The sequence below is a fragment of the Trematomus bernacchii genome, unplaced genomic scaffold (genome assembly GCF_902827165.1).
Source record: "Trematomus bernacchii unplaced genomic scaffold, fTreBer1.1, whole genome shotgun sequence".
Taxonomy (NCBI): domain Eukaryota; kingdom Metazoa; phylum Chordata; class Actinopteri; order Perciformes; family Nototheniidae; genus Trematomus; species Trematomus bernacchii.
Window position 1 is genome coordinate 20,558,196 of NW_022987720.1, and position 26,693 is coordinate 20,584,888.

The 26,693-nt window shown below is 40.9% G+C and overlaps 5 protein-coding genes across 12 annotated transcripts in view; 4 read left to right on the forward strand and 1 right to left on the reverse strand.

Moving 5' to 3' along the window:
* Nucleotides 1-21,389, reverse strand: part of si:ch73-374l24.1 (protein kinase C alpha type) — a 106,311-nt gene extending 84,922 nt beyond the window's left edge. For both annotated transcript variants that reach the window (XM_034143008.1, XM_034143007.1), the window contains exons 1-2: nt 21,120-21,389; nt 20,844-20,875 (exon numbers count right to left, since the gene is read on the reverse strand). In XM_034143008.1, coding sequence (XP_033998899.1) covers nt 20,844-20,875; nt 21,120-21,286 — 199 coding nt within the window. In that variant the 5' untranslated portion in view covers nt 21,287-21,389. The remainder of the gene's footprint in view (nt 1-20,843; nt 20,876-21,119) is intronic.
* On the forward strand, nt 2,995-5,372 carry LOC117492638 (DNA-directed RNA polymerase II subunit RPB1-like). 3 transcript variants are annotated; one of them, XM_034143012.1, is made up of 6 exons: nt 2,995-3,098; nt 3,180-3,238; nt 3,313-4,371; nt 4,894-5,128; nt 5,207-5,250; nt 5,324-5,372. In XM_034143012.1, the coding sequence occupies exons 1-5, from the start codon at nt 3,076-3,078 to the stop codon at nt 5,217-5,219; spliced, it is 1,389 nt and encodes a 462-aa protein (XP_033998903.1). In that variant the 5' UTR covers nt 2,995-3,075; the 3' UTR covers nt 5,220-5,250; nt 5,324-5,372. The 3 variants fall into 3 exon arrangements, with proteins under 3 accessions (XP_033998903.1, XP_033998904.1, XP_033998902.1); XM_034143013.1 differs by having other exon boundaries at nt 3,313-3,840; XM_034143011.1 differs by having other exon boundaries at nt 3,313-5,128.
* Nucleotides 9,592-12,510, forward strand: LOC117492637 (DNA-directed RNA polymerase II subunit RPB1-like). Of its 2 annotated transcripts, none has more exons than XM_034143009.1 (6): nt 9,592-9,699; nt 9,781-9,839; nt 9,914-11,509; nt 12,032-12,266; nt 12,345-12,388; nt 12,462-12,510. In XM_034143009.1, exons 1-5 carry the CDS (start codon nt 9,677-9,679, stop codon nt 12,355-12,357), a joined length of 1,926 nt encoding a protein of 641 aa, XP_033998900.1. In that variant the 5' UTR covers nt 9,592-9,676; the 3' UTR covers nt 12,358-12,388; nt 12,462-12,510. The 2 variants fall into 2 exon arrangements, with proteins under 2 accessions (XP_033998900.1, XP_033998901.1); XM_034143010.1 differs by having other exon boundaries at nt 9,914-10,441.
* LOC117492639 (DNA-directed RNA polymerase II subunit RPB1-like) lies at nt 14,475-16,494 on the forward strand. Its single transcript, XM_034143014.1, has 5 exons — nt 14,475-14,582; nt 14,664-14,722; nt 14,797-16,093; nt 16,172-16,215; nt 16,289-16,494. The coding sequence occupies exons 1-4, from the start codon at nt 14,560-14,562 to the stop codon at nt 16,182-16,184; spliced, it is 1,392 nt and encodes a 463-aa protein (XP_033998905.1). The 5' UTR covers nt 14,475-14,559; the 3' UTR covers nt 16,185-16,215; nt 16,289-16,494.
* Nucleotides 21,390-21,960: 571 nt separating the features above from the next.
* The window catches only part of cep112 (centrosomal protein 112), a 94,907-nt gene continuing 90,174 nt past the window's right edge, over nt 21,961-26,693 (forward strand). For all 4 annotated transcript variants that reach the window (XM_034142343.1, XM_034142344.1, XM_034142346.1 and 1 more), the window contains exons 1-4: nt 21,961-22,140; nt 22,544-22,649; nt 23,437-23,627; nt 24,199-24,350. In XM_034142343.1, coding sequence (XP_033998234.1) covers nt 22,550-22,649; nt 23,437-23,627; nt 24,199-24,350 — 443 coding nt within the window. In that variant the 5' untranslated portion in view covers nt 21,961-22,140; nt 22,544-22,549. The remainder of the gene's footprint in view (nt 22,141-22,543; nt 22,650-23,436; nt 23,628-24,198; nt 24,351-26,693) is intronic.

Sequence of the window (26,693 nt, forward strand, 5' to 3'; positions counted from 1 at the left end):
AACATGCGTGGAGGAGGTGTGTGGTGCAGGCCTACAGTCATTTTATTCGCTTAGCAATCTGCATGATCTGATATTAAATCACTTAAACCTTGACTTAAAACTCTCACATTAATTAAGATAACGGCAATTTAACCTACATTTGACTGACTTTAAAGGGATTTTTCTTACAACGTAATAGACTGAAGGGACATACATTTTCCTCTGACGTTGGTAGACACCAACAAAAAGCTAACATTTAGTGATAGTAGATTAACATTCATCATGAAACATGACTCGACATTAGGGCTGCTCAATTAATCGTATTTTAATCGCAATTACGATTATCGCTTGCAACGATTACGAAAACAACGTAATCGAAATAAAACGATTATTTTTTTATTATTATTATTACTTTTTATTTTATTTATTTTTTTATTTTTTATTGGTTTTTCAGTTGAATTATACTTAACGTCCGGTGTGAACGCACCATTAAAGTTCAGGGTAATCGACTGTTAAAAACATACTGTTCACATTTTTTTTCTCCAATAAATTGAAGTTTTCAAAGTAAATGGATAATCGTTTTTAATAATCGTGATATCAATTATTGACCCAAATAATCGAGATTATGATTTTTGCCATAATCGAGCAGCCCTACTCGACATAATGAAATGTTGCTTCTGGATGTGTCAGTTTGCTGTCAAGTTCACCATATCAGTACAATGTTCACAAGCTTACTGCTGTCCCCATGTGGCCAGACAAAAATAATTTTATAACTGGCTTACTGTAAGTAAATCAGATTTTCAGCATACCCTACAAACTTGGCCACATTTTACAACCTGTTTTGTCATCACTTAGACATAATACCCTCCACTGTTTTCACTCTGCTCTCTTTTATCTGCTCTGAGTAGTCACACTGTTTGCTTTATCTTTGCCAAAACTCTGCAGCAAGAAGCCAGAATGTGTAAAAGGCCTCTTTGACTTCATCATCCATCACACTCTCACACTTGCACCCATTCAATAGCAAATCCTCCTGTGTTTATAGTCTTATACGTATGGGTTCACCTTTTCCTCCTCCTCAGCTTCTTTCCACACTCTCTACTTTGTTATATCCTCTCATTTGTCTTTTTTTCTACTCCCAACCGCCTCTCCCTCCATCTCTTGCCTTTCTAGTGTCCAGACGTAGTGCTCTCCTTGCAGCTATGGCTTCTCAACTCTCCAGATGGCACAGTCATTTCCACAGACGCTCCATTTCAAAGGCTAGTGAGGAGGGGAAGGCAGGGGGGGAGAGCAGAGCATCCAACATGGTGGCGAACGATCCAATGCTGAAACACACTCACTCACACTTGTTCTGTGACATTTGGGTTGCATAAGTCAAACTTGAAATGTAATGAATTAAAATATATTTTTGTCATATTTGGATTTGACTCAGCCAGTGTTCATGTGTTATCCTTTCTCAAGTCAAAAAAGGAATTAAAATAGGACTTACACATGGAGCTAGAAGTGCTGAACGCCTCCATCTATCTGCTGTCCATAATTGCAACACAACAACCTATAATTTATTTCTGCATCCTTTGACTCAATGAAAACACTCATCAATCACTCTGGGGATTCCTAAAAGTGGGTTTGCGGTGAGACGTGGTGGTTCCATTGTGAATATTTTCCAATTTTGACATATGGGGAGAAAGAGACATCTATTAACCTAATACATATGTTGTACATGCCGCTAATCATCTCACTTTTACAAATAACGTGCAGACAATAATTTCAATATATTTATATTGTAATAGTTTTACAAAAAGAAAAGGTAATTCTGCAGTGGCAAGGGGCACATACAGTACATGCGGTGAAACATTTTAAGTTCAATTAGCATTCTTCACAAGAAGTCATGGTTAACTTTTTTTAAATATGGCTTCTAATCTTAATTAATTAAATTAATATAACATTTACTTCTTAATAAGAATTAGGATAAACAGACTTTTTTCAAAGACAAGTGTTCCTTTTTTCAAACAGTATATTATGCACAATTTGTTTTAAAAAAAAAAGCACAACCAACACACAATGAGAGTGAGTGGGATTAAAGAAAATACTGTATAATATGCACAGCGTGAGGGAGGATTGTTTAGTAAAGTATTTATTTGTTTTCCTATTCTGCTTCTGCTCATTTCACTCAGTAGGATTTTGAGATACCTCCAAAATGCAAATCAGCTCTACGGACTGGGCCCTCCTCAAACTGATGATAAAGTATTTTTCAATATCTGGTAATTTATACTCTAAGCTGTAAAACTGTTATCTGGTCACAGGCAAAGTGTGAGGAATTAGAGCCATGCACTTATTTAAGTACTTGCAAATATGCAAATGGAGGAGAACAATGTGAATGTAACAAAGCTATCTGACTTCCATTAGGCATCAAACAATAACCATATAATTTCCATAACTTACTTACTTATTTTACATTATATTTGTTGTTTTAATGTGTTGTACAAGTGCCCTTGCTATGATCTAAACTGGATTTAAAGTATTTTCCATTTGAACTCTTCACACTTTTTTCATCTTTCTCTCCCTCACTCCTAGCCCTTTCCCTTACCTTTCACTCCTGCCACAGTATCAGATGTTTAGGGGGAAATGTTATACTAGCAAAGATGTTGGCAACATGGTGTTGGTTTCAGGGCACGCTGACTCCCTGTAGAAACATTAGGTGACAATCTACTACAAGCCTTCTGGCAATGTGCAAAATGCTAGGTCAAATGTAAGGAAAGGTGTTTATTGAAGAAAAAGGTGTTTATTGAAGAAAAAAGTGTTTTTCAAGAAAGCAACACTATAAAACATTTCAGTACAACAGAGTTTGAAAGGATAACTTTCACACTGAAACAATGGGAGGTGTTGTCCAGCTGTCACACCTGTTCATGGTTTGGTCTCTGATTGGCCTGGGACCAGGTGCTGCCAATGGGCTTCGTTAAGTGAACTGAATATAAAAGAGACACAGAGGGCTCTCTAACCATACACAGGTTACTCTCAACTCCAGTCAGACCCAGTGAGCTGCTTGTCCCAAACCATAGCTTCTGAAGAGTAAGGTGTGCTGCTTTTCAGCTTACAGTCATGGCTCTTGGACCACTTTTCAGGTATATTTGATTGATGTTTACTTCATTTGTTTCAATTATCTTGAACAGATTTTAAATTGCATGTTTCTTCTTTACTTGCAGAGTTTCCTGGATTTGTCTGTTGCTGTGTGACTTCACTGTAGGATTACCAATTGCAAGAGGTAATGTGACTTAACTCAATTGGTACATTTGGCTGAAGGAATATCTTCTGTAATTTAAATTGTTACTATTACAGAGTATGGATATCCATATTATGAAGACCCAAGTTACAAACAACCTGGTTCTGGTTCAGCCATACCTCAACTAAACGCACAACGTGCTCCTGCGGTAGAGGGGCTTATTAATGGCGGCTCAACAGACTGGGGCCAGGAAAACCCACTTGAATTTCCTTTAAACCTCAACTACCCTCCGATTGCTCCTGCAAATTCTCAGCAAAGCCCTATCCAAAGTCCTTCTACAAATGGTATGCCTGCTTATCCAGCTGTTGTGTTTACTCGTGAAGCCGCCTTGGAGCCTGCAGCATCTTCCACATCCAATGTTGTAAAGTTTCCAAGCGTTGAGTCGTGGCAGCCTAAGCCAGCAAGCAGTGGTTCTAGTTTGGCTAACCAGAACATCAACCTTGGCTCCCGTGAAAGTGGATCAAGGAACATCCCTCATCTTGTTTTTGAAGACGTCTTTCAATATCCATCTGAGAATATTGACACTTCCAATACTGCAGGAGGGTATGGTCAAGCTGCGGGCCAGGGGACTTCAACAGGATCTGCTCCACCACCAAAAGGGCCCTCATTCCCCAAGAACCCAAGTTACCAACAACCTGGTTCTGGTTCAGCCACACCTCAACTAAATGCACAACGTGCTCCTGCGGTAGAGGGGCTTATTAATGGCGGCTCAACAGACTGGGGCCAGGAAAACCTTAAAAACCCACTTGAATTTCCTTTAAACCTCAACTACCCTCCGTTTGCTCCTGTCAATTCTCAACAAAGTCCTTCTACAAATGGTATGCCTGCTTATCCAGCTGTTGTGTTTACTCGTGAAGCCGCCTTGGAGCCTGCACCATCTTCCACATCCAATGTTGTAAAGTTTCCAAGCGTTGAGTCGTGGCAGCCTAAGCCAGCAAGCGGTGGTTCTAGTTTGGCTAACCAGAACATCAACCTTGGCTCCCGTGAAAGTGACTCGAGGAACATCCCTCTTGTTTTTAAAGACTTCTTTCAATATCCATCTGAGAATATTGACACTTCCAATACTGCAGGAGGGTATGGTCAAGCTGCGGGCCAGGGGACTTCAACAGGATCTGCTCCACCACCAAAAGGGCCCTCATTCCCCAAGAACCCAAGTTACCAACAACCTGGTTCTGGTTCAGCCACACCTCAACTAAACGCACAACGTGCTCCTGCGGTAGAGGGGCTTATTAATGGCGGCTCAACAGACTGGGGCCAGGAAAACCTTAAAAACCCACTTAAATTTCCTTTAAGCCCCAACTACCCTCCGATTGCTCCTGCAAATTCTCAGCAAAGTCCTTCTACAAATGGTATGCCTGCTTATCCAGCTGTTGTGTTTACTCGTGAAGCCGCCTTGGAGCCTGCACCATCTTCCACATCCAATGTTGTAAAGTTTCCAAGCGTTGAGTCGTGGCAGCCTAAGCCAGCAAGCGGTGGTTCTAGTTTGGCTAACCAGAACATCCACATTGGCTCCCGTGAAATTGACTCAAGGAACATCCCTCATCTTGTTTTTAAAGACGTCTTTCAATATCCATCTGAGAATATTGACACTTCCAATACTGCAGGAGGGTATGGTCAAGCTGTGGGCCAGGGGACTTCAACAGGATCTGCTCCACCACCAAAAGGGCCCTCATTCCCCAAGAACCCAGCAAATGAAAGGGCCCAACCTGCAAAGCAAAATTATGGAAATATGCTAAAACCAGTTTCTAGCCCCAGAAAAGCGTTGGCTCCCCAGAGAGTGAGTGAACCATTCGCTCAAAGCTATATAAGCCAGTCTAGAAACAGCTACCAGCGAGCACAGTATCGACAATCCAACACCAGCTACTCTCCAAGGTATGTGCACAGCTTCAAGCTTCATTCTCCTAAATGCCTGTTTAAACCAATGCCTGATAACTAACGTTTGCCTTTCAGGACCAAATGGTAACCAACATGGATTTTTGAATTGGAAGTTGCAGGTAAATGTTTGAAACCTTGACATTTCAAAGATGACTGTCTTTCAAATATTAACACCTGCTTTCATGCTTGCAGAATGTGATGTCCTCCTGAAGAAACAAAATAAAACTTTTTAAACTTTAAACTTTTTGCTGTGTGGGCTCTATTTCCATGTGTGATTTGATATGCAATCTCTAGTTTTTCCTCTTGAAATCACTTGACACCCTTTCAGATGGCTAAGCCAGAGTGTATATTTAAAAAGAAAAAATATTAAACCAAGTCGACAATTTCATCCATCCGTTGCAGACATCCCACAAACTGAAGGTGGTGTGCGTAGATTTTCGATGCACAGCAGGACACACCAGACGGCCCTTAATCTGTCCACACCTTAGTAACCATAAACTGCCATGCAGGGAAATTAATATATATATTTATATATTCACAGGAGCCACACTTTCCAATAACTCATCAGACCTGCTGGTGAGCAAATATATTTTTTTTTTTAGCTTGATGCTTGATGCATGATCAACACGTCTGCATTCAGGGCTTATATATATTTAGCGATTTAAAGTCTCATAAGAAATATCACAGATAAAATCTGTCTTAAATATATTAACAATCCAGTATCCCACATCTTTATAATGTTATCAAGAATTGCATAAGCTATTATGCATCCATCCCTTAAAGGAAAGAGAAATCTGTACATCAAGGCTTCTGGGGATGATCCCACTATATCAGGGGTGGGCATTTTACGGCCCGCGGGCCACACCCGGCCCGTTGGCCGGCCTTGGCCGGCCCGTGTGAGGTTGATCATAAATTATAACATAATGAAAAAAAACAGCAACCTTTTCAAAATAAAAGCAACACAGCTGTATTGCTTGCATGGCGTAAATACTTTTCTAACTGTGTTGCTTTTATTTTGAAAAGGGCGCTGCTGTTTTTTTAATTTATTTACGTAAACGCTTATGCCGTGAACAGCTACGAGTGATGCTGGCCGGCTAGTCCTCGAAATGTCCGCTAAGGGAAAAAAAAGAAAGATCGATACTGAATGCCGCGTTTTCAACAAGACATGGACCGCTAAGTATTTATTTACAGAAGTGAAAGGTAAAGCTGTGTGTTTAGTTTGTGGTGCGCAGGTCGCTGTGTTAAAGGAGTACAATTTGAGTCGCCACTATGCTACCAAACACGCAGATAAATACAAGAACCTGTCTGAGGAAGAGCGGGCAAAGGGGTCGGATGCTTTGCTAGCTAAGCTGCAAAGCCAACAACACATTTTCACAAAACATTCCACATCCAGAGATGCAGCTGTCAAGACGAGTTATGTCTTAAAAGTTAACCGTTTTCGGAGGGAGAGTTCATTAAGGAGTGTTTGTTGGACACTAATATGCCTGGAGAAAAAGGAGGCATTTGAGAAAGTGCCGCTCTCCCGACGCACTGGAGAATTGAGGACAAAGCGGGAAATCTGGAGCTTCAGCTGCAGAACAGAGCGGTCAACTTTGACTTTTTTTCCTTGGCTTTGGATAAGAGCTGCGATGTACGTGACACTGCCCAGCTACTCATCTTCCTACGTGGGATAACTACAGACTTCAAAATCACGGAGGAGCTGACAGCCATGCAGTCAATGAAAGGGACAACAACAGCGAGTGATTTGTTCACGGAGGTAAATGCATGTGTGTAAAAGAGTTGGGACTGAAATGGGACAAGCTGGCAGGCGTGACAACGGATGGTTGTCCAAATCTGACAGGGAAAAATGTTGGACTATTGAAGAGAATGCAGGATAAAGTGACAGAAATTAACCCTGAGCAGAAATAGGTATTTTTGCATTGTATTATACATCAGGAAGTGTTGTGTAAGTCAGTGTTAAAAATTAACCATGTTGTTGATGTTGTAACTAAAATAGTTAACTTCATCAGGGCAAGAGCATTGAATCACAGACAGTTTGTTGCACTTTTGGAGGAAAGTGAGACTGAACATCGTGACATACCCTACCATGCAGCTGTCAGGTGGCTCAGCCTGGGCAAAGTGCTGAAAAGAGTATGGGACCTGAGAGAAGAAATTCAAGACTTCTGTGTGAAGAAAGGAAACGACATCCCACAGCTTTCAGATGCAGACTGGATGGCAGACCTTGGTAGATGTGACTGCACTAATGAGTGAACTAAATGTCAAACTGCAAGGCAAGGGCCTTGTTGTGCATGACATGTACAGTGCAGTGAAGGCTTTCATGAGAAAGCTGCAGCTTCTCTCAAGCCAAATGGAGGACAACATTCTCACGCACTTGCCAACACTGAAGGAAGCCACACCATCAGCTGATCACCTCCAGAGGTACTCATCCATGTTAGAAGCACTGCATGGTGAGTTTTCAAGGCGATTTAAAGACTTCAAAACAGTTGAGAATGAAATGAACATGATCTTTTCCCCATTTACATGCCATGTGGATGATGCACCCAGTGATGTTCAGCTTGAACTCATTGACCTGCAGTCTGACACACTTCTGTCAGAGCACTTTAGGTCAGTCTCACTGCCTGAGTTTTACTTTTCCCTGAAAGAGGAGAACTTTCCACACATCAGGAGACGTGCTCAGAAGATGATGGTCCTCTTTGGATCTACCTACATATGTGAACAGACATTCTCAGTGATGAAGTTCAACAAATCCAGATACAGATCCTCTATCACTGATGATCACCTCTCAGCTGTCCTTCGCATATCCACCTCAGACATTGAACCAGATTTCCGTGCACTTGTTCAAGCCCAAGACAGACTGGATTTTTCTCACTGAACAAGTAAAATTAACTGAAAAACAAAAATCAAAAGCACTCATTTCTTTTTGTATAAAGCTGATTCATTTCTTATCTTTAACATACTGTAAAACACCTTTTCAGTATTGGTATATTGAGCAGAATTAAGTTCAACTTATTTTTGATTCGGCACCCAAACACAGCTCGAGTTTCTGAAGTGGCCCCTTGTAAAAAATAATTGCCCACCCCTGCACTATATGGTACGCGAAAAGCAATGCGTTCCCCATGCACACTGTACAAGAAAAACATTTAACATCCTGTGTATATCCAAGAACATGCATCTTTCAGCCCGCTTCTATGATGCTTTCATGGTCAACCTCCCCCTGTCAGACAATTAAGCCCCTGTACTCAAGAGGAATTAAAAATGTATCACCATTCAGAAAAAAAGGAACATGAATTGTAATCTCAAGGCAATGTTACCCCTTGTATACATGCATGAAAACCAGCGCAACATACTTTAAAATATCCATATTAAATGTTCCCATGTAAATGACACGTGTCTACATGGATCTGGAACATAGGGTAGACACTGTTTCAGCAGAGAGTTCATTAAAGCCACAGATCTTCTTACTGCAGCATCACTATGTTACATGACAGTAGTTGGCACGAGAACAATACACATGCTGGTAAATTTGGTGGAAATATAGGCTAGTGTGCACAAGATGGATTCACACTAGCCTAGTGAGTTTATCATCACTGTAGTGCAGTGAGCAACAGGATTGTTTAGTAAAGTATTTATTTGTTTTCCTATTCTGCTTCTGCTCATTCCACCCATTTTGAGATACCTCCAAAATGCACATCAGCTCTACGGACTGGGCCCTCCTGAAACTGATGATAAAGCCTTTTTCGATATCTGGTAGTTTTTACTCTAAGCTGTAAAATCTTGTCAGAGAAAGTGTGAGGAATTAGAGCCATGCATTTATTTATGTACTTGCAAATATGCAAATGGAGGAGAACAATGTGAATGTAACAAAGCTATCTGACTTCTATTAGGCATCAAACAATAAACATAATTTCCATAACTTTTACACTATATTTGTTGTTTTAATGTGTTGTACAAGTGCCCTTGTTATGATCTAAACTGGATTTAAAGTATTTTCCATTTGAACTCTTCCCACTTTTTTCATCTTTCTCTCCCTCACTCCTAGCCCTTTCCCTTACCTTTCACTCCTGCCACAGTATCAGATGTTTAGGGGGAAATGTTATACTAGCAAAGATGTTGGCAACATGGTGTTGGTTTCAGGGCACACTGACTCCCTGTAGAAGCATTAGGTGAACATCTACTACAAGCCTTCTGGCAATGTGCAAAATGCTAGGTCAAATGTAAGGAAAGGTGTTTATTGAAGAAAAAGGTGTTTTTCAAGAAAGCAACACTATAAAACATTTCAGTACAACAGAGTTTGAAAGGATAACTTTCACACTGAAACAATGGGAGGTGTTGTCCAGCTGTCACACCTGTTCATGGTTTGGTCTCTGATTGCCCTGGGACCAGGTGCTGCCAATGGGCTTCGTTAAGTGAACTGGATATAAAAGAGACACAGAGGGCTTTCTAACCATACACAGGTTACTCTCAACTCCAGTCTGACCCAGTGAGCTGCTTGTCCCAAACCATAGCTTCTGAAGAGTAAGGTGTGCTGCTTTTCAGCTTACAGTTATGGCTCTTGGACCACTTTTCAGGTATATTTGATTGAGGTTTACTTCATTTGTTTCAATTATCTTGAACAGATTTTAAATTGCATGTTTCTTCTTTACTTGCAGAGTTTCCTGGATTTGTCTGTTGCTGTGTGACTTCACTGTAGGATTAGCAATTGCAAGAGGTAATGTGACTTAACTCAATTGGTACATTTGGCTGAAGGAATATCTTCTGTAATTTAAATTGTTACTATTGCAGATTATGGATATCCATATTATGAAGACCCAAGTTACAAACAACCTGGTTCTGGTTCAGCCACACCTCAACTAAACGCACAACGTGCTCCTGCGGTAGAGGGGCTTTTTAATGGCGGCTCAACAGACTGGGGCCAGGAAAACCCACTTGAATTTCCTTTAAACCTCAACTACCCTCCGATTGCTCCTGCAAATTCTCAGCAAAGCCCTATCCAAAGTCCTTCTACAAATGGTATGCCTGCTTATCCAGCTGTTGTGCTTACTCGTGAAGCCGCCTTGGAGCCTGCACCATCTTCCACATCCAATGCTGTAAAGTTTCCAAGCGTTGAGTCGTGGAAGCCTAAGCCAGCAAGCAGTGGTTCTAGTTTGGCTAACCAGAACATCAACCTTGGCTCCCGTGAAAGTGGATCAAGGAACATCCCTCATCTTGTTTTTGAAGACTTCTTTCAATATCCATCTGAGAATATTGACACTTCCAATACTGCAGGAGGGTATGGTCAAGCTGCGGGCCAGGGGACTTCAACAGGATCTGCTCCACCACCAAAAGGGCCCTCATTCCCCAAGAACCCAAGTTACCAACAACCTGGTTCTGGTTCAGCCACACCTCAACTAAACGCACAACGTGCTCCTGCGGTAGAGGGGCTTATTAATGGCGGCTCAACAGACTGGGGCCAGGAAAACCTTAAAAACCCACTTAAATTTCCTTTAAGCCCCAACTACCCTCCGATTGCTCCTGCAAATTCTCAGCAAAGTCCTTCTACAAATGGTATGCCTGCTTATCCAGCTGTTGTGTTTACTCGTGAAGCCGCCTTGGAGCCTGCACCATCTTCCACATCCAATGTTGTAAAGTTTCCAAGCGTTGAGTCGTGGCAGCCTAAGCCAGCAAGCAGTGGTTCTAGTTTGGCTAACCAGAACATCAACCTTGGCTCCCGTGAAAGTGGATCAAGGAACATCCCTCATCTTGTTTTTGAAGACGTCTTTCAATATCCATCTGAGAATATTGACACTTCCAATACTGCAGGAGGGTATGGTCAAGCTGCGGGCCAGGGGACTTCAACAGGATCTGCTCCACCACCAAAAGGGCCCTCATTCCCCAAAAACCCAAGTTACCAACAACCTGGTTCTGGTTCAGCCACACCTCAACTAAACGCACAACGTGCTCCTGCGGTAGAGGGGCTTATTAATGGCGGCTCAACAGACTGGGGCCAGGAAAACCTTAAAAACCCACTTAAATTTCCTTTAAGCCCCAACTACCCTCCGATTGCTCCTGCAAATTCTCAGCAAAGTCCTTCTACAAATGGTATGCCTGCTTATCCAGCTGTTGTGTTTACTCGTGAAGCCGCCTTGGAGCCTGCACCATCTTCCACATCCAATGTTGTAAAGTTTCCAAGCGTTGAGTCGTGGCAGCCTAAGCCAGCAAGCAGTGGTTCTAGTTTGGCTAACCAGAACATCAACCTTGGCTCCCGTGAAAGTGGATCAAGGAACATCCCTCATCTTGTTTTTGAAGACGTCTTTCAATATCCATCTGAGAATATTGACACTTCCAATACTGCAGGAGGGTATGGTCAAGCTGCGGGCCAGGGGACTTCAACAGGATCTGCTCCACCACCAAAAGGGCCCTCATTCCCCAAAAACCCAAGTTACCAACAACCTGGTTCTGGTTCAGCCACACCTCAACTAAACGCACAACGTGCTCCTGCGGTAGAGGGGCTTTTTAATGGCGGCTCAACAGACTGGGGCCAGGAAAACCTTAAAAACCCACTTACTTTTCCTTTAAGCCCCAACTACCCTCCGATTGCTCCTGCAAATTCTCAGCAAAGTCCTTCTACAAATGGTATGCCTGCTTATCCAGCTGTTGTGTTTACTCGTGAAGCCGCCTTGGAGCCTGCACCATCTTCCACATCCAATGTTGTAAAGTTTCCAAGCGTTGAGTCGTGGCAGCCTAAGCCAGCAAGCGGTGGTTCTAGTTTGGCTAACCAGAACATCCACATTGGCTCCCGTGAAAGTGGATCAAGGAACATCCCTCATCTTGTTTTTAAAGACGTCTTTCAATATCCATCTGAGAATATTGACACTTCCAATACTGCAGGAGGGTATGGTCAAGCTGTGGGCCAGGGGACTTCAACAGGATCTGCTCCACCACCAAAAGGGCCCTCATTCCCCAAGAACCCAGCAAATGAAAGGGCCCAACCTGCAAAGCAAAATTATGGAAAGATGCTAAAACCAGTTTCTAGCCCCAGAAAAGCGTTGGCTCCCCAGAGAGTGAGTGAACCATTCGCTCAAAGCTATATAAGCCAGTCCAGAAACAGCTACCAGCGAGCACAGTATCGACAATCCAACACCAGCTACTCTCCAAGGTATGTGCACAGCTTCAAGCTTCATTCTCCTAAATGCCTGTTTAAACCAATGCCTGATAACTAACGTTTGCCTTTCAGGACCAAATGGTAACCAACATGGATTTTTGAATTGGAAGTTGCAGGTAAATGTTTGAAACCTTGACATTTCAAAGATGACTGTCTTTCAAATATTAACACCTGCTTTCATGCTTGCAGAATGTGATGTCATCCCGAAGAAACAAAATAAAACTTTTTAAACTTTAAACTTTTTGCTGTGTGGGCTCTATTTCCATGTGTGATTTGATATGCAACCTCCAGTTTTTCCTCTTGAAATCACTTGACACCCTTTCAGATGGCTAAGCCAGAGTGTATATTTAAAAAGAAAAAATATTAAACCAAGTCGACAATTTCATCCATCCGTTGCAGACATCCCACAAACTGAAGGTGGTGTGCGTAGATTTTCGATGCACAGCAGGACACACCAGACAGCCCTTAATCTGTCCACACCTTAGTAACCATAAACTGCCATGCAGGGAAATTAATATATATATTTATATATTCACAGGAGCCACACTTAATAATAACTCATAAGACCTGCTGGTGAGCAAATATATTTTTTTTTTAGCTTGATGCATGATCAACACGTCTGCATTCAGGGCTTATATATATTTAGCGATTTAAAGTCTCATAAGAAATATCACAGATAAAATCTGTCTTACATATATTAACAATCCAGTATCCCACATCTTTATAATGTTATCAAGAATTGCATAAGCTATTATGCATCCATCCCTTAAAGGAAAGAGAAATCTGTACATCAAGGCTTCTGGGGATGATCCCACTATATGGTACGCGAAAAGCAATGCGTTCCCCATGCACACTGTACAAGAAAAACATCTAACATCCTGTGTATATCCAAGAACATGCATCTTTCAGCCCGCTTCTATGATGCTTTCATGGTCAAGCTCCCCTGTCAGACAATTAAGCCCCTGTACTCAAGAGGAATTAAAAATGTATCACCATTCAGAAAAAAAGGAACATGAATTGTAATCTCAAGGCAATGTTACCCCTTGTATACATGCATGAAAACCAGCGCAACATACTTTAAAATATCCATATTAAATGTTCCCATGTAAATGACACGTGTCTACATGGATCTGGAACATAGGGTAGACACTGTTTCAGCACAGAGTTCATTAAAGCCACAGATCTTCTTACTGCAGCATCACTATGTTACATGACAGTAGTTGGCACGAGAACAATACACATGCTGGTAAATTTGGTGGAAATATAGGCTAGTGTGCACAAGATGGATTCACAGTAGTCTAGTGAGTTTATCATCACTGTAGTGCAGTGAGCAACAGGATTGTTTAGTAAAGTATTTATTTGTTTTCCTATTCTGCTTCTGCTCATTCCACCCATTTTGAGATACCTCCAAAATGCACATCAGCTCTACGGACTGGGCCCTCCTGAAACTGATGATAAAGCCTTTTTCGATATCTGGTAGTTTTTACTCTAAGCTGTAAAATCTTGTCAGAGAAAGTGTGAGGAATTAGAGCCATGCATTTATTTATGTACTTGCAAATATGCAAATGGAGGAGAACAATGTGAATGTAACAAAGCTATCTGACTTCTATTAGGCATCAAACAATAAACATAATTTCCATAACTTTTACATTATATTTGTTGTTTTAATGTGTTGTACAAGTGCCCTTGTTATAATCTAAACTGGATTTAAAGTATTTTCCATTTGAACTCTTCCCACTTTTTACATCTTTCTCTCCCTCACTCCTAGCCCTTTCCATTACCTTTCACTCCTGCCACAGTATCAGATGTTTAGGGGGAAATGTTATACTAGCAAAGATGTTGGCAACATGGTGTTGGTTTCAGGGCACACTGACTCCCTGTAGAAGCATTAGGTGAAAATACAGTGTATACTACAAGCCTTTTGGCTGCTACAATGTGCAAAATGCTAGGTCAAATGTAAGGAAAGGTGTTTATTGAAGAAAAAGGTGTTTTTCAAGAAAGCAACACTATAAAACATTTCAGTACAACAGAGTTTGAAAGGATAACTTTCACACTGAAACAATGGGAGTTGTTGTCCAGCTGTCACACCTGTTCATGGTTTGGTCTCTGATTGCCCTGGGACCAGGTGCTGCCAATGGGCTTCGTTAAGTGAACTGGATATAAAAGAGACACAGAGGGCTTTCTAACCATACACAGGTTACTCTCAACTCCAGTCAGACCCAGTGAGCTGCTTGTCCCAAACCATAGCTTCTGAAGAGTAAGGTGTGCTGCTTTTCAGCTTACAGTTATGGCTCTTGGACCACTTTTCAGGTATATTTGATTGAGGTTTACTTCATTTGTTTCAATTATCTTGAACAGATTTTAAATTGCATGTTTCTTCTTTACTTGCAGAGTTTCCTGGATGTGTCTGTTGCTGTGTGACTTCACTGTAGGATTAGCAATTGCAAGAGGTAATGTGACTTAACTCAATTGGCACATTTGGCTGAAGGAATATCTTCTGTAATTTAAATTGTTACTATTGCAGATTATGGATATCCATATTATGAAGACCCAAGTTACAAACAACCTGGTTCTGGTTCAGCCACACCTCAACTAAACGCACAACGTGCTCCTGCGGTAGAGGGGCTTTTTAATGGCGGCTCAACAGACTGGGGCCAGGAAAACCCACTTGAATTTCCTTTAAACCTCAACTACCCTCCGATTGCTCCTGCAAATTCTCAGCAAAGCCCTATCCAAAGTCCTTCTACAAATGGTATGCCTGCTTATCCAGCTGTTGTGCTTACTCGTGAAGCCGCCTTGGAGCCTGCACCATCTTCCACATCCAATGCTGTAAAGTTTCCAAGCGTTGAGTCGTGGAAGCCTAAGCCAGCAAGCAGTGGTTCTAGTTTGGCTAACCAGAACATCAACCTTGGCTCCCGTGAAAGTGGATCAAGGAACATCCCTCATCTTGTTTTTGAAGACTTCTTTCAATATCCATCTGAGAATATTGACACTTCCAATACTGCAGGAGGGTATGGTCAAGCTGCGGGCCAGGGGACTTCAACAGGATCTGCTCCACCACCAAAAGGGCCCTCATTCCCCAAGAACCCAAGTTACCAACAACCTGGTTCTGGTTCAGCCACACCTCAACTAAACGCACAACGTGCTCCTGCGGTAGAGGGGCTTATTAATGGCGGCTCAACAGACTGGGGCCAGGAAAACCTTAAAAACCCACTTGAATTTCCTTTAAGCCCCAACTACCCTCCGATTGCTCCTGCAAATTCTCAGCAAAGTCCTATCCAAAGTCCTTCTACAAATGGTATGCCTGCTTATCCAGCTGTTGCGTTTACTCGTGAAGCCGCCTTTGAGCCTGCACCATCTTCCACATCCAATGTTGTAAAGTTTCCAAGTGTTGAGTCGTGGCAGCCTAAACCAGCAAGCGGTGGTTCTAGTTTGGCTAACCAGAACATCAACCTTGGCTCCCGTGAAAGTGGATCAAGGAACATCCCTCATCTTGTTTTTGAAGACGTCTTTCAATATCCATCTGAGAATATTGACGCTTCCAATACTGCAGGAGGGTATGGTCAAGCTGCGGGCCAGGGGACTTCAACAGGATCTGCTCCACCACCAAAAGGGCCCTCATTCCCCAAGAACCCAGCAAATGAAAGGGCCCAACCTGCAAAGCAAAATTATGGAAAGATGCCAAAACCAGTTTCTAGCCCCAGAAAAACGTTGGCTCCCCAGAGAGTGAGTGAACCATTCGCTCAAAGCTATATAATCCAGTCCAAAAACAGCTACCAGCGAGCACAGTATCGACAATCCAACACCAGCTACTCTCCAAGGTATGTGCACAGCTTCAAGCTTCATTCTCCTAAATGCCTGTTTAAACCAATGCCTGATAACTAACGTTTGCCTTTCAGGACCAAATGGTAACCAACATGGATTTTTGAATTGGAAGTTGCAGGTAAATGTTTGAAACCTTGACATTTCAAAGATGACTGTCTTTCAAATATTAACACCTGCTTTCATGCTTGCAGAATGTGATGTCCTCCCGAAGAAACAAAATAAAACTTTAAACTTTAAACTTTTTGCTGTGTGGGCTCTATTTCCATGTGTGATTTGATATGCAATCTCTAGTTTTTCCTCTTGAAATCACTTGACACCCTTTCAGATGGCTAAATTGAGGCTAAGCCAGAGTGTATATTTAAAAAGAAAAAATATTAAACCAAGCCGACAATTTCATCCATCCGTTGCAGACCATCCCACAAACTGAAGGTGGTGTGCGTAGATTTTCGATGCACAGCAGGACACACCAGACGGCCCTTAATCTGTCCACACCTTAGTAACCATAAACTGCCATGCAGGGAAATTAATAAATATATTTATCATATGTGATAAATGATCACAGGAGCCACACTTTCTAATAACTCATCAGACCTGCTGGTGAGCAAATATTTTTTTTTTAGCTTGATGCATGATCAACACTTCTGCATTCAGGGCTTATATATATTTAGCGATTTACAGTCTCATAAGAAATATCACAGATAAAATCTGTCTTGCATATATTAACAATCCAGTATCCCACATCTTTATAATGTTATCAAGAATTGCAAAAGCTATTATGCATCCATCCCTTAAAGGAAAGAGAAATCTGTACATCAAGGCTTCTGGGGATGATCCCACTATATGGTACGCGAAAAGCAATGCGTTCCCCATGCACACTGTACAAGAAAAACATCTAACATCCTGTGTATATCCAAGAACATGCATCTTTCAGCCCGCTTCTATGATGCTTTCATGGTCAACCTCCCCCTGTCAGACAATTAAGCCCCTGTACTCAAGAGGAATTAAAAATGTATCACCATTCAGAAAAAAAGGAACATGAATTGTAATCTCAAGGCAATGTTATCCCTTGTATACATGCATGAAAACCAGCGCAACATACTTTAAAATATCCATATTAAATGTTCCCATGTAAATGACACGTGTCTACATGGATCTGGAACATAGGGTAGACACTGTTTCAGCAGAGAGTTCATTAAAGCCACAGATCTTCTTACTGCAGCATCACTATGTTACATGACAGTAGTTGGCACGAGAACAATACACATGCTGGTACATTTGGTGGAAATATAGGCTAGTGTGCACAAGATGGATTCACAGTAGCCTAGTGAGTTTATCATCACTGTAGTGCAGTGAGCAACAGGATTGTTTAGTAAAGTATTTATTTGTTTTCCTATTCTGCTTCTGCTCATTCCACCCATTTTGAGATACCTCCAAAATGCACATCAGCTCTACGGACTGGGCCCTCCTGAAACTGATGATAAAGCCTTTTTTCGATATCTGGTAGTTTTTACTCTAAGATGTAAAATCTTGTCAGAGAAAGTGTGAGGAATTAGAGCCATGCATTTATTTATGTACTTGCAAATATGCAAATGGAGGAGAACAATGTGAATGTAACAAAGCTATCTGACTTCTATTAGGCATCAAACAATAAACATAATTTCCATAACTTTTACACTATATTTGTTGTTTTAATGTGTTGTACAAGTGCCCTTGTTATGATCTAAACTGGATTTAAAGTATTTTCCATTTGAACTCTTCCCACTTTTTACATCTTTCTCTCCCTCACTCCTAGCCCTTACCTTTCACTCCTGCCACAGTATCAGATGTTTAGGGGGAAATGTTATACTAGCAAAGATGTTGGCAACATGGTGTTGGTTTCAGGGCACACTGACTCCCTGTAGAAACATTAGGTGACAATCTACTACAAGCCTTCTGGCAATGTGCAAAATGCTAGGTCAAATGTAAGGAAAGGTGTTTATTGAAGAAAAAAGTGTTCTTCAAGAAAGCAAAACTAGAAAACGTTTCAGTACAACAGAGTTTGAAAGGATAACTTTCCCACTGAAACAATGGGAGGTGTTGTCCAGCTGTCACACCTGTTCATGGTTTGGTCTCTGATTGGCCTGGGACCAGGTGCTGCCAATGGGCTTCGTTAAGTGAACTGGATATAAAAGAGACACAGAGGGCTCTCTAACCATACACAGGTTACTCTCAACTCCAGTCAGACCCAGTGAGCTGCTTGTCCCAAACCATAGCTTCTGAAGAGTAAGGTGTGCTGCTTTTCAGCTTACAGTCATGGCTCTTGGACCACTTTTCAGGTATATTTGATTGATGTTTATTTCATTTGTTTCAATTATCTTGAACAGATTTTAAATTGCATGTTTCTTCTTTACTTGCAGAGTTTCCTGGATTTGTCTGTTGCTGTGTGACTTCACTGTAGGATTAGCAATTGCAAGAGGTAATGTGACTTAACTCAATTGGTACATTTGGCTGAAGGAATATCTTCTGTAATTTAAATTGTTACTATTGCAGATTATGGATATCCATATTATGAAGACCCAAGTTACAAACAACCTGGTTCTGGTTCAGCCACACCTCAACTAAACGCACAACGTGCTCCTGCGGTAGAGGGGCTTTTTAATGGCGGCTCAACAGACTGGGGCCAGGAAAACCCACTTGAATTTCCTTTAAACCTCAACTACCCTCCGATTGCTCCTGCAAATTCTCAGCAAAGCCCTATCCAAAGTCCTTCTACAAATGGTATGCCTGCTTATCCAGCTGTTGTGCTTACTCGTGAAGCCGCCTTGGAGCCTGCACCATCTTCCACATCCAATGCTGTAAAGTTTCCAAGCGTTGAGTCGTGGCAGCCTAAGCCAGCAAGCAGTGGTTCTAGTTTGGCTAACCAGAACATCAACCTTGGCTCCCGTGAAAGTGGATCAAGGAACATCCCTCATCTTGTTTTTGAAGACTTCTTTCAATATCCATCTGAGAATATTGACACTTCCAATACTGCAGGAGGGTATGGTCAAGCTGCGGGCCAGGGGACTTCAACAGGATCTGCTCCACCACCAAAAGGGCCCTCATTCCCCAAGAACCCAAGTTACCAACAACCTGGTTCTGGTTCAGCCACACCTCAACTAAACGCACAACGTGCTCCTGCGGTAGAGGGGCTTATTAATGGCGGCTCAACAGACTGGGGCCAGGAAAACCTTGAAAACCCACTTGTATTTCCTTTAAGCCCCAACTATCCTCCGATTGCTCCTGCAAATTCTCAGCAAAGCCCTATCCAAAGTCCTTCTACAAATGGTATGCCTGCTTATCCAGCTGTTGTGTTTACTCGTGAAGCCGCCTTTGAGCCTGCAGCATCTTCCACATCCAATGTTGTAAAGTTTCCAAGCGTTGAGTCGTGGCAGCCTAAGCCAGCAAGCAGTGGTTCTAGTTTGGCTAACCAGAACATCAACCTTGGCTCCCGTGAAAGTGGCTCAAGGAACATCCCTCATCTTGGTTTTGAAGACGTCTTTCAATATCCATCTGAGAATATTGACACTTCCAATACTGCAGGAGGGTATGGTCAAGCTGCGGGCCAGGGGACTTCAACAGGATCTGCTCCACCACCAAAAGGGCCCTCATTCCCCAAGAACCCAACTAATGAAAGAGCCCAACCTGCAAAGCAAAATTATGGAAAGATGCCAAAACCAGTTTCTAGCCCCAGAGCGTTTGCTCCCCAGAGAGTGAGTGAACCATTCGCTCAAAGCTATATAAGCCAGTCTAGTTTGGCTAACCAGAACATCAACCTTGGCTCCCGTGAAAGTGGATCAAGGAACATCCCTCATCTTGTTTTTGAAGACGTCTTTCAATATCCATCTGAGAATATTGACACTTCCAATACTGCAGGAGGGTATGGTCAAGCTGCGGGCCAGGGGACTTCAACAGGATCTGCTCCACCACCAAAAGGGCCCTCATTCCCCAAGAACCCAACCAATGAAAGAGCCCAACCTGCAAAGCAAAATTATGGAAAGATGCCAAAACCAGTTTCTAGCCCCAGAGCGTCTGAACCATTCGCTCAAAGCTATATAAGCCAGTCCAGAAACGGCTACGAGCGAGCACAGTATCGACAATCCAACACCAGCTACTCTCCAGAATTTCCCGTTCCAATCCCTGTAAACATAGAGGGTGTTGCGGCTCAACCAGCTGCCCGAAAGGTGTAAAGAACCCATGGAGGTATGTGCACAGCTTCAAGCTTCATTCTCCTAAATGCCCGTTTAAATCAATGCCTGATAACTAACGTTTGCCTTTCAGTAACCAACATGGATTTTTGAATTGGAAGTTGCAGGTAAATGTTTGAAACCTTGACATTTCAAAGATGACTGTCTTTCAAATATTAACACCTGCTTTCTTGCTTGCAGAATGTGATGTCCTCCCGAAGAAACAAAATAAAACTTTTGAAACTTTAAATGTTTTGCTGTGTGGGCTCTATTTCATGTGTGATTTGATATGCAACCTCCAGTTTTTCCTCTTGAAATCACTTGACGCCCTTTCAGATGCCTAAATTGAGACTAAGCCAGAGTGTATATTTAAAAAGAAAATGTATTAAACAAGACGACAACTGTTTACCAAGCACCCTCAACTTTTCTGATATGTTCAGGGATACTGTTTGGGTGAAAAAGCCAAATTGTGACATCCTGCTTCATTCCTTTATCTGAATCTGCTGGTAACAAATGTACCAAAATACACATGCAAGTGGTTTACCTTGGCATTGAAATCCTTGTTTCCCAAATCCCCTGCAACAAAAATCAAAAAGTAATATTAGAGGGGCATTGTTCAGCAACAAATTGCATTTAAACTAGTCAGTCATTTGAAACTAATTGTAATCTGTCTACAGCCTTCAAAAAAATAACTTTCAGTTTTCTGCAGACTCCAATAACATTAAGGTTGTGACCATTAAACTTGTTAAAGAATCTCAAAGCATTCCTAATAGTTCATGTCAAGTGAATGGCAAGACAGTTGTGTTTTATGGATGCTTACCATATGAAGTCTTTACAATGGCTGCAGAACGTCGGCTGCTTGAAAAACCTCGCAGTAAATTTGTGGTTTTTCACTTCATACACGTTTTTCTGCCGCAAAGCACCTTTGCGGGCGAATCGGTTCCCAACACTAGCAGAGTCATTGTAATGTAGAAGATGGTCAGCCATAATGGGGGTCAAGCAAAACAAAAACTGCACAACCACAACTTGTTTTCCCGACCGATTTCTGTGGAGTCCTTGTCTCGACACAGCTCTGGTGTGTGCAGGCTGACAGACCGCACGCCTCCCTCTGCCTGCTCCACAGCTGAGCGCTTCTTTTTCATTCAAAGTGACGTCGGTGAAGTCTGCCTTCACGTGCTGTGGGAAAATTCCCCTTCAATTACAAAGCACAATTAACCACATAAGAGTGTATCAAGTTTGTTGCACCTAAACACATGAGGGTTCAGTAAGTTTGTCTAGATTGGTATATTTTGTGAGGTGTCATACGAAAAATGCTATAAGTATGCTTTATATTTTTCAGTGAGAATTAAACCAAGTCGTCAATTTCATCCATCCGTTGCTGACCATCCCACAAACTGAAGGCTGATGGGCGCCATCTTGTGGACCTAAACTGCATTGCGTGTTTTGAACATGCTGAAGAGTCATCTCAGGTATCAGATGGACAACAGACTCAGAGAAGCAACTATAACAACTACTCATTATTTGTATGGATTTAATGTTGCGAGTTGAGTCTTTTTGTGTTTAAACGGGCAAATCAAAAAGCTTAATGTGTTTAGCAGGAACAGCATAGTGTCGTCTAATTGGATAATTTGCCGTAAAACTACAGTCATTTCAAGAAATAACTTTAACAGTAAAAAAAAAAACTAGCTTCAACAGGACACACATGGGGAAAGTGGAATGAAAAAGTGGTGTAGTTTCTATGGTAACAAGGAGACGCTGTGTCTCCACGGAAACCGGATGTGGCGTAAAGTGAGGACGCTAAAGTTTTTGAACCATTTTGAGCGGCTAAATCAGAGTTAAAAGTAAGTCGTTTTGTACTATGGCATATTGTTCATTATCATGAACAATGTGCCATCCTTAGCGTTTCGTGTATCCGTTCCCAGAGGTTGGACAAAACCTCACCACACAAGCGGTTTACGGCTTTGCTTTAGCTCGTTTGCTAATGCATCACTCCCTCAATAACTAAGATGTGTTAACGTTAGCTAGTTTGTGAACACTAGTTTAAGTGGTTGTCATGTTATCTTGTGCTATCGTTAAGGGACAAGATGTTAACATACCAGTCTTTTAACTAGCTATATCTCCACTCTGTTTTGCTGCTAACAATCCCATGTAGCTAGCTAACAAATGCATCGCTACCTAAGTTAGTAACGTATTGTTGAGTTACTTGTATTAACTCTTGTTTACATATTTCCACCTCCTCCTCAGGAGACCATGAGCAAATATGAGGACTCATGGGAATGGCTGGATACTGAGTTTGACCATTTTCTGCTTGACATGAAGCCATATGTCCTTAAACACCCCAGCAAGACAGGTGAGATTACATTTCATCTCTCTTCACTTCACTACACAAAGTGTAAACATCACTGATGATCAGTGGTGTAAAGTAACTAAGAAGATTTAGTCAAGTACTGTACTGGAGTACAATTTTGTGGAGACCTGCACTTTACTTGAGAATTTAAATGTGTTGCTACTTTGTACTTCTACCCCACTACAATTCAGAGGTAAATTGTGTACCTTACTCCATTACATTGATTGAATACCTTTAGTAACTTTGCAAATGTTGTTTAATTATGTGAAATATAATCAACACTTGAATAAGACTTTAGTTACAAACGGAGTAAATTCACAAGCTACCTTACAGTATACAAAGTAATTACAATTAGCTGTATCTTTACCATCTTTAATAACCTTCTAATCATGAATGCATTCATAATTATAATCAAATCATAACATTTACATTATTCTGAAATAGACCAATCTGCATAATTAATACTTTTACTTTTGGTACTTTAAGTATATTTTGATGCTAATACTTTATGACTTTTCTTGAGTAACATTTTGATTGCACAACTTTTACTTGTAACAGAGTATTCCAACATTTTGGTTGTTCTAATTGTATTTAAGTACAAGATCTAAGTACTTCTTCCACCTCTGCTGATAATGCAAACTTAATTATTGACTCTGTTTTGTACTTTTCTAAGCAAATGTATGTCATAAGACAATTCCCAGGAAGAAGTTGAATATCTAACAGATATTTATGTATTTACTTACCTGTGGCATTGTTCCCTCTGTCCCTCTTTCTCTCTCATTGACCACAGAGCGGCAGCGATGTGCCACATGGATAAAGAAGCTGTGTGACCCGGCCAGCTGTGGTTCAGGTTTGACCGGTCGTAAGAACCGCAACATGCATGCCCGTTTGCTCCTTCAAATGCTCAAAAGAGGGGCTCTGGATCGGCCTTTCACCTGCAAACCAGAGCCTGGCAGCCTCAAGACACTCCCTACCTACATGGTAAGAGTTACTGCATCATTGAAACAAAAATAATTGCTGTATTGCCGTCAGCTCGGCTGCTGTAGTAAGACCCACTCCATGTCCACATTGCCTGTCTCACTGATCTTAAAGAAGAAAAAGCAGCAAGACAAAAATGGCACCCAATGTTTGGGATCAAAGCAAAGATCACATTCTTGGGAGTGATTTTAAACTGGCTTGATTAGAATCTCATTTCACAACCATTATCAGGAACCTTAATGATCCCTAAATTACTGTTGCTCCCATTCTAGAATAGACATCATAAGAAATGATAGGTATGTTGTATGTAATAAGTATGTAGTTGATTTGTTTTTCCTTTTTTTGTGAAGCACTTTTGGCAGCATGTTTGAATGAAAGGTGCTAAATAAAACTGAGCTTATTCTTCATTTAGAAAATATTGAACTTCCAAAAGCTTGTATTTTCAATGTTTTCATTTAATCTACATACATCTCATGCAGTTTGCAACTCATTGAATACAATTGCAACAGATTGCAAATACTTATTGACTTATTTAACCTAGTTTTCATCTGATGTCTTTTCATTTGCATCCAAGTCGATCTACTTTGATGAACCTCTGCGCGGTCACAGCAGAGCGGAGCTGCCTGATTGGTTGACAGGAGAGCTTGGAGGCCACACTGATGACTCTTTGGCTGCCAGTCTGCTGAAGGACAGAACCAGCTCCACACCCATCACAGCTCGTCACAGGTACTGTTCCGCTAGGGCTGCACCATTGGGAAAAAATCACTAATTGAAATGATTTTTGACAGATATTGGAATTTAAGTATGGGAGGGATTCGTCATCTTTGCATTATTATTTTCTCATCATTGAAAAATAAATGTAAAAGGATCATTGTGTGATTTGCAGATTACCAAATATATATGTTTTGTTAAGCCTGTAGAGTACTATTGGAATGCCAGGATATCTCTGCAGTGCCACAATACTTCATTCAGAATTGTATTTTAACATATATTTAGCCTTTAACAAATATCGTGCCTCTTTTGAAACTCATCATTCATCGTATGGAATTGTAAACTGAAAGGATGTGTGGACCAAAGATGCGTACTTGTCACCTGTTTGGTACCAAACAATTGGTATTTGTTTCAACACATCCATGAAAGCCTATCATCCTTTTAAAACAGATAATGGTGCAACGTCTACATTATGTTCTGGATCATAATAACCTTCTTTCAATTTTATGGACAAGAGTAATACAAATAGGCTGCTGCTTATTTTGCTTTGCTAGGTTGTGACAGGGCACTGCAACATATTTGATCTAATTTTATTTTGGTCTAATTTATTTTTATTTATCATATTAATATATGTTTAGCAGCTTGTGAAAGTGCACTCCAAAATATTTGTTGATCTTGTTTTTTAGTATTTATTATTTTGATATTATTTATTTAAATTTAAATATAAATGTATAATTTATTTTATTTATTTTTGTATTGGTTTTTCAGTTGAATTATACGTTCAGGGTAATCAACAGTTCAAAAGACACTGTTCAAATTATTATTTGTATTTGTTTTAAAGTTCAATAAATGGATGTTTTCAAAGTCAATGAATAATCGTATTTAATAATCGTGATATCAATTATTGACCAAAATAATCGTGATTATGATTTTTGCCATAATCGAGCAGCCCTAGCTGTCGGTAGCACACATGCCAGTTGGATGACAGTACAGCCTACAGAAGTAACCTTTTATTAGGTGATTCATGTAATTCTTCAATTCATTAGTGAGTTAGGGAGTCCCTTCTAACGGTGAGAAACAGAGCGACAGTTGGCTCCAAAGAATGGGTCCATTATATCATCTTATCAGTTCAATCAGTTATCAGCAATATTAGTTTCTTAAGTGGAATTTATCACAATTGCAGTGAGAGGTCCTGGCACATTTAAAACGTCCCCATTCCAGTACGGTTTGTAATTCCTGCACAACTAAAGTTTATTTAAAATAGTTCTCCAGCTGGTGACTTAACAGCAAAAAAACTTTGGACAGATATAAAAGATGCTACATATGACACATATAATATTTATCTAAGCACTCTGGGTCAATGTTGTTTTATCAGACGGAAATTGAGCTCAACTTTGAAGCTGAATACACACAGCTTTCGTGACTGATCGCCCATCGTATTTGCTCTGCAGCACTATCTGAAAAGCCGAAGACGTTGCCAAGTTCTTGCATCAGTCTGCTTCAACTGTCCATTCTGACTTTTCAGAAGTAATCCATGTCAAAACAGCATGAGAGGGCGAGAACCGCTTGTATTCTCTTTCCATATCTCTGTTATTTTCTTCTTTAAAGTTTCCTAGTTGTTGAACCTGAGGTGAAACCCCCACAGAGGAGAGGGGAACACGGAGAATAAGGATGGTAGCTCATTATCTTGTTTCTATTCTTGTATGAGCTGTTAAATAGTATTTTTGGATTTAAAAATGTGCTGCTTCATTTAAAAAACGCTTGACTCAAAGTGCTACTCAGGCACACATGCACGAATGAATATAAAAAACGCATATAATCGTGTGCACACACACATTTGAACACTTTTTAACATTCTTCCCTAAATCATCCTAGTTGGCTCAGCGATATTTCCTCTGACTGCAGGCGGTGCAGGCGCTTGACAAAGTGATGTTAGTAATGGCTCAGGGTTTTTCATTCTAATTAACAGGGAAAGGCAAACCGGAGCCCAGTGGCTTGAAATGCTCATTAGCATATTAAAAAGAGAGCGCTGTAAATGTAAAGAGAGCTTAATATCCACCAGGGCACTGTATAATAAAAGAGAACATGCCCTCTGCTGCCAAATGTAATTCAAATTCTTACTCTCGGGGGTTATAGAATATGTGATTCTTAGAAACTCATCATTAGAACTAGTGTTTAAATATTTGTCACACTTTAACTCACATTACCTAGCGTGCCAGAAGAAATTTAAATTCCGTTTTTTCACTTCCTTCCATTAAAAGTGACTACATTCAAAATGGCAGCATGCTTAAAACACTTGAGTGTTGAATAAACAGGCATGATTATGCTTTTTATTTTATTGTTTCATAAATAGGTTTG